The 13,323-nt window shown below is 43.5% G+C and overlaps 1 protein-coding gene across 1 annotated transcript; it reads right to left on the bottom strand.

Moving 5' to 3' along the window:
• Positions 1 to 287: 287 nt before the first annotated feature.
• On the bottom strand, positions 288 to 11,650 carry ETNPPL (ethanolamine-phosphate phospho-lyase). The gene is made up of 12 exons (XM_009709760.1): positions 11,537 to 11,650; positions 11,215 to 11,374; positions 10,290 to 10,364; positions 8,430 to 8,523; positions 7,319 to 7,435; positions 5,489 to 5,571; positions 4,731 to 4,956; positions 3,694 to 3,848; positions 2,833 to 2,922; positions 2,491 to 2,621; positions 1,571 to 1,638; positions 288 to 692 (listed from the first exon to the last, which is right to left on the bottom strand). Exons 1-12 carry the CDS (start codon positions 11,589 to 11,591, stop codon positions 573 to 575), a joined length of 1,374 nt encoding a protein of 457 aa, XP_009708062.1. The 5' UTR covers positions 11,592 to 11,650; the 3' UTR covers positions 288 to 572.
• Between the last annotated feature and the right edge of the window lie 1,673 nt (positions 11,651 to 13,323).

Genomic DNA, 13,323 nt, shown 5'->3' with positions numbered 1-13,323 from the left:
GTCGTTGACATTAACAAAGCTACACCAATTTACATCAGCTGGGAATATGGTCCATAGGACCCAAGTTACATTGGAAGATAATAATGATTTCTCTCTCAAGCATTGTTTTGTAAATTCAGCCATTAAAACATGGGAAGTAATTAACATCTCAATATTACATATTGAAATTTAAAATATTGTAAAAATAGCATGTTAAGCATATAATTTTAAACTTAATAGGATTGGCATTTGCTTGTATGGTGGTCAAGCAATTCAGATTCTGTGTAATACAGGTAAACCCACAGATTTCACTGAGTTTGTGTACTTCTGTCAAGCCTGCCATCAGCACCAAGGCATTTGTGTATCACTTGTCCGTTCTCTCACATCTAGATTTCAAGCCACGTGGTGCAGTTCTCATGTATCTGAAAAGGTATTTTAAACTCCTACTGAAGCTAATAGGAATTCAGCCAGTTTATGGAAGGTAGGACTAGGCTTCAAACAGCTCCTAGGACTCGGACTATTGCACTCTTCATCTCAAAAGCAAGCTGGACACAAATTCAAACTGAATGAGGAAACTTTCCCTCTTTGTGTTCTTATTCTTTTACTTGGCACTGAGGGATTTTAGCATAAAGCCCATTTTCTTGTCTGGTAGCTCCGTTCATATGGCTGATGCGTTCATTTGCATCTTGCAGTTGAGAACTCCTTTCAGCTGTCTGAAACAGAAATGAAACGTCAGTGAAGGTACGTGTATGTCTTCCAACAGGCAGCCATCGGACTTGGCTCCCACTAGGTAGCTCTGCCTGACTCTCCTCTTTTAGTGGCACAATTTCTCATCTTTGAAAGAAAATGAACCAAATATGTACAAATGTCTGTAAGTGGAGGCTTGCACCCCAAATCTAGTATAATCTAGATATAGCCAATAATCCATAGGGTCTCTGCCTTAATTACTACATCCCTAGGCAGCTGAGCTATTGCCTTCCCACCATTCACAGCATCACTGGAAAACTCACCAAGGGACAGCCCGGCGAGCTTTCCTATAACACAGTGGGTGATGTGTTTTTAAGGGTGTGAGAAATTATGTATGATTTATCCAAAGCTGGGGCTGCAACCGAAGAAGTCTTAATTTGGATGCATGTCAGCCATTCATACTCAAAGAGCTATGGTGGAAATGAGATCCTTGGAACGCTCTGAAAACTTGGACACCTTCCAGGCTGAAGGCTTGCTTAGAAAGCCAAACATCCACCAGTAGCAGGCGATACCTAGAACTGGCAAAATTGTTGACTGCTGAGCTCACAATTTTGTGCAGCCCAAAGTCTGGTTGGTCCTGTTTGTACACAAGGCAGACAACGCGAGGGGCTTGTCTATAATGTGTTTCTCGTTGTAGGTCTGGATTACTCAGCTCTTTTTAGATTTGCCCCAGTAACACAATCCTCTCAGGTTTCTCGTAGCAGGTTATGTTCTGAGCTCAGTTTCAAGGCACAGAACCACTAACACCACCAAAAATGAAGGCGTGGGCTACCAAAGTAATTTATGCTTGCTTTGCCAAGCACCTATCTGAGAAAGAGTTAAAAAAAAAAATTTCAAAACATACTTTTCTTTTACACTGTGCATTTGTAGATGCATTATTTTCTGTCTTCATGCCAGTTGCCTCTTCCATTTCTAAAAAAAAAAAAAATTAAGTTAAAAAGTACCAGGTGTAAGTAAGCATACAGTCAATTTAACAGCTGGCTGAAGTAAAAAAATACCTAATCCGCTATTCCTCTGGGCATTTATCACTCAGAAGATTAACTGAAGAATGATGAATGCTTCCTAAAACATTCTTCTGAGGCAATATGTGATTAATGTATCAGGACTGTATAGCTTGGGGGTGGTTAGAGAAAAGAATGAAATTAGCAGCTTGGCTGTAGCATGGGGATTTGGATAGACCTTTCAGAGCTGAATTCTGCCTTTGTCCAGCAGGTTTGTGCCCTAACTCCAGTCGTTATAATCTCAGGAGATGGGAGCATTCAATGTCGAATGGGCTTGGATAGTCCTTACGCTAATGGTATACCTGATGTTATTTTCCCCTGGATTGGTCCCCAGGTAGAAGATAAATAGAGCCTGAAAACCTTGAGGCTAAATTTGGGTAAAAAAAGAAAGAAAAAAATAAAGGTAGAGCACATTATGGAAAGTTTCACCAGTGTTTCAGCAATGTCTTTCAGGCCTGCGCTGAATTAATATATTCGCTCCTTAACATATAGCATATGCGACCAGAAATGAGAAGTAACGCTGAGTTTGTCAGAGAAAGGATCAAGAGCAGGATTTTGTCTAACAGTTTGGATGATGCATGGGGCTTTTTATGTATTTATAGTAATTGGCATTCAGAAGAGCAGTTTGGACAAGTAAGTAAGAAATGCAATTGATGACTTTCCCTTGCATGTAATGGCCTCGACTATGATGTCTGGTGCTTCTAACGGGTCCTCTGCAAACGAACAAAGAAGAGTATTCCTTTGAGCACTGACGCGTACGTACCTGTGAGAAGTGCATCGATTGTCTCCACTACGTGTTTTGCATCTTCCATCGTGAAACACATTGGTGGTTTAAATTTTAGTATATTTCTGTGGGGTCCATCAGCACTAAGAAGGATTTGATGCTCTTTCAGTCTGTGGAAAGAGGAAACAACTGTGTTAGACACAGGTATATAACTATATTGTGTCCCGTCAGACCCTTCAGGCTGAGTGACATCTTGAAATTTTTCTTTTTCTAGTACTATGTTATCAAAAGCTACACAAATTTAAACTGAAATTAATGACTAACTGCTAGGGAATATTAGGCGGGTCTGATCGCTTCACATAGTCTTTAAAAACCATTTACTTGTAAATAAGGTGAAGGGCTTCAGCTGTGGCTGGTGTTCGCTTTTGTCGGTCTTTCACCAGATCCACTCCAACAAACAATCCAACACCCCTGGAGTAGAGAAAAAAGAAAAACCAGACAAGTGAAATCCGGTGTCAGTAACCCAAGCCTTCTGCTGCAAATGCAAAACCTGTTTCTAACAACTGCAATTCCCTTCCCTGGGGTGCAGGCGGGGAAGGAGCAGGAAAGAGAGGAGACACTCTCTTTGGTCGTCTTTCGGCACTGGCTACTTCAGATGATCAAGTGGGATAACAGATATTTCTGGATAAATAAATTTAGCTGGCTCATTAAGGCTACGTGGCCAGTTAGGAATGACAGAATAATTTTCTTTCTCTCTTATCCTGCAAACCTCAAGCCAGGGAGCTGTGGAAGACAACCAAAACCAATAACTAAAAAAAAACCCCAACCCCTCCACAACCCAACCTCCCCCAAAACCTGAAGGCAGTTATCATGGTAGTAACATGAGATGAGGAAAACCCACGCTAACGTCTCCAAATGAAATGGACCAAAGGTTTGAACAAGAGCTCCATCATCCTCGTGCTGACAACGGGGCTATTACATGTGGATAGCTCTTTCTCCTACAATTCCCAATAATGGAGTATGAAGCATCCAAGACACAGTGATATCAAGAAAGACAAAAGAATATCTTTGTTAAGATCGAAGTTTTAGTCCTGAATACCAAAACCTTTGGGGAAAAAAAAAAAAAAAAAAAAAAGAGGTGTAGCATAATCATGACATGTTTCTGTGTTCCCCTCACCCCAAACTTGTTGATTTTTCTAGCTCAACTTTTTTTCTTCTCCAACATTGCTGTAAGGCGCCCACCTGACATCTCCCACTAAGGGATGTTTCTCCTTTTGCTCAGCCAGCAACTCCAGGAGATAATTTCCTACACGTGTAGCATTTCCTTGAAGATCTTCTTTTTCTATTACCTCCAGCACGGCCAAACCAATAGCACAGGACACTGGATTGCCTCCAAACTGATAGTAAAGACAAACAGGAAAACAAAACCCATCAGAAACATTCATCTGTGTCTCTTCGTGTAGTTTTCACGTGTCCTCTCCTGCTTGGCATGTCATGAGGAGAGCTTGAAGGGGTGAGGATTTTGCACGGTGCAGGCTGCGGAGCACCGTCCCCCCCACTTTGGGCAGTCTAAGAGGCCCAAGGCAGGGGCTCCCTCTTCCTCCGCGTCGGGTTTCAGTAATTTGAAGATTTCACAGCTGAAGCATTTAGGCTGCTGTCATGGTTTGCTGATTGGGTGCGCGGACAAAATGCTCCTGTGAAGAGCAGTGGGTGGGTGACACATCTGATATTTCTTGAACCCGAGGGTATAAGCTCCATTGAAAGCAGGGGGATTCATGGTAGCTGGGAAGAAGGCTCAGTCACAGGAGCAGAAAGAGGACAAAAAGAAGAAACAAGAAGAAAGCTGCTCCTCTGTGGCATGCAGGCAGCTCAGATGTTTCCTGGTAAAGGGTCACTGTTTTGTTAGGTGACAACTACAGAGCAAGGTCTGCCAGGGCATGAGCCCCATCAGCACAGAGTCTATCCTAGAAAATTAAATTTTACATCATCAACATTTCAGAGCGGGGGAGAGAGAGAAAGAGCAGTAAGGAAGAATTTATCTGTATAGATGCCAGCTGAGATGCATGACTTGCCAGAGCGCTAGTGCTGGTCAATATTAAGATATACCACTTGGTACGGAGCATCTCCACTTGCTTTTAGATATTAGACTGTGGTTGACTCAAGCTCTGAGTAATGTGATGCAGCGATGGATGCAGATGTTAGCTGAATCACCCGAACAACTTCTAACTGCTAAATGCAGACCAACAGGAAAAAAGGCAAACCTTCACCTATGAACTTACTGTATTGAAATACTCCAGTCCGGAGGCACCAAAACTTTCAGCGATTTCCCTTGTTGTGACCACACAAGACATAGGGTGTCCATTGCCAATGGGCTTTCCCATGGTGACAATGTCAGGCACAAAGTCTTCGCCTTGCAGCTGGAATGCCCAAAAATGCTTCCCAACTCTGCCAAAGCCAACCTGGACCTCATCAGCTATGAACACTCCACCCACCGCACGCACATACCTGAAAACAAATAGAATAGCTTGAATGCGTAGTGCTGCAATATCTGTCCCAAGTAAGCAATCTAGGACAAGGGACTTCTTTGTATGACAGAAATTCTCCAGTGTGAGACGAGGTTAGGAAAAAAAAAAAAGACCGTGGCTGCTGAAACACAGCTATAGTTATTTCAATTGATAAATTTTTGAGTTCGCTAAGAAAAAAAAAAAAAAAAAAAAGATATTTTGATGCAAAGCAGAGGTACCGTAGTGGTACTGCAGGGTTATAGCTATGATGGTTCAACTTCATCTTCCATCAAACTTATGGCCTGAGGATTAAAGATAGAAAAGGGAAGACAATTATCCAGCTAAAAACAATCAGTCAGCTGATGGTCCATAAAAAAATAGAAGTGGCATTATACTTTTCAAAAAGCAGAAAGGAACCACAGATAGCCAAGAAAAACAGAGGGTGATAGCTGAATTGATTGGATAAGCCTACAGTGAAAAACCTGTTTCTTTGGCTAATTTTCCAGTTACACCTTTTGAAGTGATGTACGTACTCTGCCACTTTCTGGAAATAGCCCACAGGTGGAATTACTTGGCCTCCACAGCTCTGCATGGATTCGGCTATGAAGGCAGCAATCTACAAAAAAAACCCAAAACACCTCAGGTGAGAGCTGTGTTCATCTACTTGGTCTTTGCACAAACATCTAACAGTCTAGAAATACATGTTTAAATGAATGCCTTAATTTAATCACGCAATGGGCTGGACAACTGAGGGCTCTTGAGAACAGCTATGGCTAAAGATTTTATTCATTTTGTAATCTGGGGTGCCCAAATTTGCAGTAGCCAGGGCCACCTTTGCAACCTGATGGGAATGCAAGGACCTCCGTTAATCCCTAGTCCTACAGCTGTTGAAATGGAAGACACTTACTGGTGTCAGTCGATGTTGGATTAGGCTCCTGGGAGCTCTGTAAATTTATTTAGGAATTTCAATTTACAGGAGACACACAACAGTATTTGCCATTTTCCCCAAGAGGTTAATGAAACTTGCTTAATGCCAATAATGGGTATATATGGTGATCAGCTTTTTTGTTTTATCGCGAACACCAGGTAGAGGCAGGTAGAAGCTGGACTGTAAGATGACCTGAGGCTACACTTTGGGCACCCCTGCCTAATGCAAATAACTACACAAGTAAAATGTCAGCATGAGGCACGTGACAAAAGAGGAGAAAAATTCTACAGGTGAAATAATTCCAGTTGCTAGGAATGAAAAAGAAAGTTATTTCAAGTCAGGAAGGGTAAGAGCAGCGGATCATATACACTGGAACATCAAAATTCGTTTCTTGTCAACAGCAGAGGGCTATGCAGCAGAGATACGATATTACCCCAAAGTCTCAGCATAAGTCTGCTATTTAAGGGATTGCATCCCCACACTTGTGAACCCCTCCCTGAGCATCAAGAGGTCTCTCTGGGCTGGTGCAGTCTTCCTGGAAACAAGGTCGAGCAGTAACGTGTAAAGAACCGTACACTATATTTGAAGAGGCATGCTACGGCCAAAGAGTACGAAGCTTCCCATAGCATGTGAGGCTTAGCCTTTAGCACAACTTGTCCTGTCACAGGTCTATGTCACCAAAACCTAAGAAATATGCAAAAGAAAGGAAACAAGGGAAGAAAAAAACAAAACTATCCGTTAGTAGAGAATAAAAAAAAGTTGATGAAGAAACTAAAAGAAGAGTGATGTAAGTCCATTGGACTAGAAGGCAACATGTGGTTCCAATCTCCACTGAAGTCTTCTGTGACTTCAGTGGGCTTTGGATCAAGCCCTACATGTCTCAAAACACTAATGCCATCATACAACACATTAGCACACATTTTAGGTAAGCCTGTTCAGAAATTGTCTGTTTTTATCAAGGTCATATTGTATACGATTGAAAGGTTCACCTTTTTAGATGACTCCAAAGTTATCTTAAGCCACTAGACTCAGAAATGTAATATCAAGATTTTATCTAGATTATTTTCTCCATGTCCTGGAGACTTTTATATATCCTTGCTAGAATTTCTGATGTAGTTTCTCAGCTGACCTCAAAGCTTGCCCTAAGATATTTACAATCTACTGATTCAATGCATAAAATAGAAAATTAAACTGCTTTGGTTGTGTCTGCTTATTTACAACTGTATTATTAAGCCTTTCATTGATGTCTAGAAAAATTACACTAAGAGCATCAGGTACAAAAATTTTGAACACAGAACCCATCATAGAAAAATGAAGGGCAGGGGGGAAGCAAGGGAAACTGAGTAAAGAAATATGTCCTTAGTTGCCTGCTTCATGCCCCCATGCCACACTTAATAGATGAAGCCTCCGCATTTCTAGAGCACAAAACACCCACCTTGCGTCCACTCTTCTGTGTTTCTTCAATAATCTTTTTCACCTCTTCAGCATAAGCACTTGCTGGATCTGGGTGGTCTTCCCTGTATTTCCCTCTGTAGATATCTGGAGAAGGAGCCTGAAAAGACCAGTTTTGTTTTTTTTTTTTGAAGCCCATCTTTCTATGAAACATTTACTTTCTTTTCCATTGCTCTGTGTTTTTATCTTTCCACACAGATAGAAAACAGGAGTTACAGGCTGAATTTCTGCATGGAATTGTAAAAATGCTTACAGAAGCTTAAATTCAATCCAGCCCTGTGATGTGTTCAACATTATTGGATGCAGCTGTTGAAAGAGCCATCATCTACCTCATCCACCTTTCAAGCCCATCCCTCCTCTCCCCCAAGACACAGTACTGAGTCCTCATCCATCATCTTATTTCAGATTCTTGCAGAAAGATCCATTTCTGCAAGTGCAGAATGGGGCTTTCCAAGTCTGTCACTTCTCTTCCAGCGTCCTAGTCACCGTACGAATCTGAATGACCTTCAAGGCTCTACAGACAGTGTTGGGAGAGGTTCAGTAATAACAGAAAAAAAAGTGGTATAAAAAAGTGGATACTACTTTGGCAGGGTGGTTAATGCAAGAAGGTCTAGATAGGAAAGACCTGCTTGGTGTACATCTCTGGGCTGAGAATGATTTTTGTCTTTGTAAGATACACAAGTTCCGGCTGAAAATCAAACAGTATCCCACTCAGTTGGACACCCATGAGCTCTATACCCAGATCTGTGTGATCTTGCAGGGTCTGCCTTTCCAGTTTTTGGAAGCGGAGTCAAAAGTCGTGCATATCTATAGCCAAACCATCACAACAGACATGGGCTAAGTTCTTCAAACTGCGTAACTGTACAGTGCAGTGACTCAGGAAACTTGTAGCACTGTGAAGGAGATCAGCCTCACAGCTCTTAGAAATTCCAAAGCAAAGAATTTTGCTGTATTTAATCCACTGACAACCAGCCAAGCGTATGTACTTTAGCATCAGCAAAACAGAATGAAAGTATATTTATACCAGAAGTGGGTAATTCAATATGCTGCATAACAGGCATGAAAATGACAAAAAGCAAAAAAACCACACTTACCACATGCACAAACTCCTTCTTGCTGTCCTTTCCCAGCTGATTAAATTTATAGGGACTGATGTCAATCAGAGATGTAACATGGCCATGGTAAGCACTGCATGTGTTAAATATCCAAGTCACTTTCCACCAAATGTATAGGAGAGCTAAATTTACAACTGTGCCCATAAATAATCCAGAATAAGTGACTGTATCTGCAACACAGTAGCACCGGTTGTGAAGGGATCTTGATTTAATTTACTCAGCCTTGCTCTCAAAGGCAGTACGAAATTGCTGTTGACTTCATTCACTAGCAAGACTGGAACCAGGAAGGTTTTTTTTCTTGCACCAAATCAAGTGCCAGCATGGGGACAGACCAAGATGACATCCACTGGACCACACCACCTCTAAGGCCTTACCACCCTCACCTAGCAGTTGAAGGATGGGTCCAGCTCCCTCATCTCTAACCTGTGGGCCCCACTCTGGCCAACCCAAACTTTGCAAACTAGACCCCAACACCATTGCAAAGGCTCTCAAGAGGGTGCATTGCGTTGGAAGGTGGGCATCTTACGCAGCAGGAGCACACCGCTACCTCCCTGAAGGCTGGACTGGTTGGCCAAAGCCACTTTCAGGATAAAGATGAATATTGTTTGAATATAAAAGCTTTATATTGCAAAGTATGCTAAAGCTGGTTACTACTGAGGCTAATTTGAGTTAGAAACGAGGAACCAGAGCCTTTTGAGCCTTAATGCATGTAGCAGCTTCATTCAGGTAATAAACACTTTCGTTCAGCCATAATCTTGAAGTGAAGGGAACCTCAAACCAAATTGAAGACATGCCACAATCTCATAGTAGCACACACATAGGGTAGAGAGGATGTTTTTTGAACTCCTTTGCCTTCTTCACACCTTTCTACCAGCCAGTCAACACAATCTGCCAGTGGACACAAGGAACGGACAGAAAGCCCACCCTGACTGGGATGGTAGCTACGGCAAAAGCCTACAGAGCCTTGGGACCTGGGCAAAGAAATACCCTGTGGTGTTCAGGAAGACAAGATGTTGCAGTGAAACAGTGACAGAGCCAGCTCCATCCTCAGCCTCTCCTGATGGAAGCTACTCTCAGTGGCTCCAGATCTTGGCCACGTGCGTCAAGGAGGGCTAACAGGGATCTGAGCGTGGCCAAGCCAAACGAGCTTTGTGCCATTCAGATAGAGACACGTGCTCTTGCAGTTGCTCTGGCTGGACTTTCTGATCACAACTGGAGAAGAAGATCCAGCCCTACAGCAGGGTAACCAACCCTACAGCTGCATCTAGGATAGGGAAACCCAGAGATGTGGTCGGTCACCTTCCCCATGGCTGGTGGCCCTCTCGGTGCTGCCTGATTTTGGAGTTGCTTGGTTTTCTGTGTATGCTTGTGTTCACTGGAGGCGAGCTGAGCATCAGTACAGCATCATTGCAGAGCTACAGGATCTTTCTTCTTGACCACTGAACACGTATTTGTACAAAAAGAAACATGTCTAGCAGAGCGTGACAAACAGAAAGCCCTTTTCCAGAGCAGCCCAGTGGCCAGACCACTCATTGATGTCGAAAACCAACATTCAAGTCTCTGGCCCGGATTGCTTTGGGGGTCTTTGTGGGAAATGCCCTGTAACAGGGGATCGACATTCTGGGGTGACTGACAAACTTATTTTTCAGAGATCTTCAAAACTTAAGTTCATCTAAATGTGGAAGAGGGATTTCCTGACCCGTTCTGGTATGAAAGCAACAAAGCTTTGCTGTCAGCAGGCAGCGGAGCGCAAAGAGCAAGGGGTTGCTGCAAAGCTGCTTCTGAAGGTAACGGCAGGAGTTGCTGGCCGCACTCACATGGGCTACTCTGTGTACTTACTTTTCAAGGGTGATCACATCTTGGTGCCCGCGGTACTGCCGAGCCAGTCGTAAAGCAAGATCATTTGCTTCAGACCTGCATAATAACAGATACGGCCGCAAAATAGTGAGGAAGCACTTCCAATTAAAATGGGATTCTGATGCAGAGGAGGAGGCACGGGGCTAATGGATGTAATAAATCACACGGCAGGCTCTGTTACTGCACGGATTACAATGCTAAGGTTGAGACTGTAAAGGTCATGTAAGAGGGCCGAGAAAAAAAACAGCTCTTTGTATAAACAGCAAACAAAGAGATGCTTTCTTTCCCTCCCCCCAGTTTGCTCGTAGGCATTTACCTCCTCGCGGTACAAATGAGACCATTTTGCAGCCGAGAGCTCGATGCACCCGCAAACCCTCGAAAAGCAACAGCACGGCAGCCCCGTCTCCCACCCTCCGTGACGGCTCCATCCCCCCCCAGCGCTTGCAGGAGAAGACAGAGAAGACAGATCTGCTCCCCGGACAAAGACTCCAACTTCCAGCCTGACCCACAGCAGCCCCTCTGCAGGTTGTCTGTTCGGGCCATGTACGTGATCACAGACTAAAGGGACTGCCTAAAGACTACTTGTTTCCAAGGTCGTATGTCAATTTACAGATAGCATTCACCAATCTGTACATAATGTTCACCGATTTGCAGTTTAATTTGCTTTTCTTGCTTCCCCCCCCCTTTTTTTGCCTAGCATTCAGCAGACCAGTTTCATGTTTTGGCTGTCTTGCATTGAGCCTTCACCCTAAGTACGATAGGAAGGATCCATCCATCAGTACTGGAAATAGTTGTGTTGCTTATTACTAAGTCCTACTTAGTAAGATTTAGACCAAGCTATTCTGAGTGTCCATCTCCAACAGGAACAAAATCATCATATTGGAAAGAAATAAATATTCAGACATACCCAGAGTTAACAAAATAGCAAACAGAGAGTTTCTCGGGCAGGGTGGCTGTAAGATGCTGCGCGTACTGAACAAGGTTGTCATGCAGGAACCGGGAATTCGTATTGAGCAGTTCCATCTGTTTGGTTGCAGCCTTTATCACGTATGGATGACTGTGGCCAACTAAAGAAGAAAATAATTGGTTATTGCTAGCGCGCAGTCAGTTATTGAACCACACAAGGGGAGTCAGAGAAGCCCTGTGAACATCATCACTTGGCAGAAGTGTGTTCTGATCCCTATCAGAAATGAAGGGGTAGAAGCGGCCTTGCAAGTTAAACTGCTCACCATGTGCAACGTTGTTGATACAGTCTAGGTATTTTTCTCCTTTCTCATCAAACATATATTGGCCCTGAGCACGCACTATCTTCAGAGGGTCCTTGGCAAAGAAAACTTTGCAGGAAGGCCTTAAAAAAAATAAGAGAGAGTTATAAAATAACACCATTTTAGTTTTCTGAGTTATTTCCCCTCCTTTGAGCGTTGATGGAGTTGACCCTTGGCAGCTCTGGAGAGAACTGCCTCCCTCTGCAAAGCGCTTGCAAGTGGTGGAGGTGCTGGTCAAGCGGGGCTCTTGCTGAAATTAAAAACAGCCCCCCACACCTGCCCAGGCACAGGGGGAGCAGAAGTCGGGCTTAATAAGGGCGGTTTCAAAGCATGACTCCGTCTACAAGGGGTTTCACAGGAACACGGCGACCACAAGTCCTTCCAGGTCCTTATACGTCCTGCTGCGTTTCTAGGCTGTGGCTCTCTTTGTTTACATGCCCTACAAACATGTATGGCCAATTCACTCGCTGGGAATAAAACTATGTTGTTAAGCGTTGTTTTATACTGTAGCCAAAAACCCATTACGCAATGGATGACTGTACCGTATAGAGGTCACACTGAAGAACAAAACACTAATGCTTTGCAGGTTTTATTTACAGCGGTGCTGAGCAGGTCCTAAAAATCTCACTATCTCATCCTGACTGCTTTGGGTAAAATCTTTAAAAGTAGCTTTTTATAAGCACCTACATCACCCTGGCTTGAAGCAGAACTCAGGCTCCTTGTAAAATTATCCAAAGTACTCTTTAAACATTTAAACACTCTTCCTTCCCCCCCCCTCCCCTCCTCTTGGAGAACATGCCAGCTATTCAATTATGCTAAATGATATTACTGAGAAGAAAGAAAGTCTTCTGAACTTTTAGTAATGTTTGTATAGCCTTGATAAACACAGTTGTTTCCAGGTAACCCAAGAGAGTTATTGTCGGTTATACTGAGATTATGAACTTGGAAAGCCTAAATGTGATTCCTGGGAAGTGAAGAAGTAATTTACTTTCTTTCTCACAGTTTCTAGCCCCGTTGCATAGCTCTTCTCTGAGATCTTTGGCTATTCCTCTGGTACACTTTAAAAGCAGTGCACATCATCATCATTAGCCTTTTCTTGACTATAGTTTTTTCTTCTATAATGTGTCAGTCCGTTCTGTGAAAGTTTCTTTCCGTTTGCCCAGCCCAACCCTTGCAGAGCCAAGGGTCCCTTAACGTCGAGCTGGCCCCTAAGGAGAGGGTGAGGTGCGTGCTGTACGAGGCCATGACTTTTACAAATCTTTAGTGAGCTTTCTATATGTGCCACTCATTTAAGATGCAATCAGTAAATAGCCAGCGCTGGCTTTAACAATCTGGACTTATCTTTCACCTGGTGACACCTACTGAAGAAAGAATTACAGCTGCATGTTCTGGAGGAACTACTATTGCGGTACAGCGGGATGAGGTACGTGCACAGCCTGGACTACTGCTCAGGTCAGCCTTCCTCCAGCCCCCCCACTTAGACTCAGCTTAAGAAATCTCCCCAGCTCCATTTAACAGAGACATCTATTAGGGAGCACGTAGTTCACTCACCCAAAAAAAAAAAAAAGCCCAGCTCAGCTGCGGTTTAGACCTACCCCTGGGCACCCCATTGGGGTTCCCTGCTTTGCTCTGCTAAAAAAAAAAGTGACGGAGCGTTTGATGTGCTGTGCTTTAAGGACTGCGCCCACCCACCCCCACCCGCCCGGGGAATGAGAAGTGGCCCAAAGATTTGGCAAGCTGAAGGGCTGACA

Source organism: Cariama cristata, unplaced genomic scaffold (genome assembly GCF_000690535.1).
Source record: "Cariama cristata isolate BGI_N322 unplaced genomic scaffold, ASM69053v1 scaffold5131, whole genome shotgun sequence".
Taxonomy (NCBI): domain Eukaryota; kingdom Metazoa; phylum Chordata; class Aves; order Cariamiformes; family Cariamidae; genus Cariama; species Cariama cristata.
Note: the sequence above shows the minus strand (reverse complement) of the source record. Positions and strands in the feature narration are given on the sequence as shown.

Excerpts from the sequence above, each read along its gene's own strand:
- ETNPPL (XM_009709760.1), bottom strand. The coding sequence starts at position 11,591 with ATGTTTGATGAGAAAGGAGAAAAATACCTAGACTGTATCAACAACGTT. Across the intron at positions 11,375-11,536 it reads TATCAACAACGTTGCACATG|TTGGCCACAGTCATCCATAC; the intron begins GTGAGCAGTTTA and ends TTTCTTCTTTAG. Across the intron at positions 10,365-11,214 it reads TGCTATTTTGTTAACTCTGG|GTCTGAAGCAAATGATCTTG; the intron begins GTATGTCTGAAT and ends GTTATTATGCAG.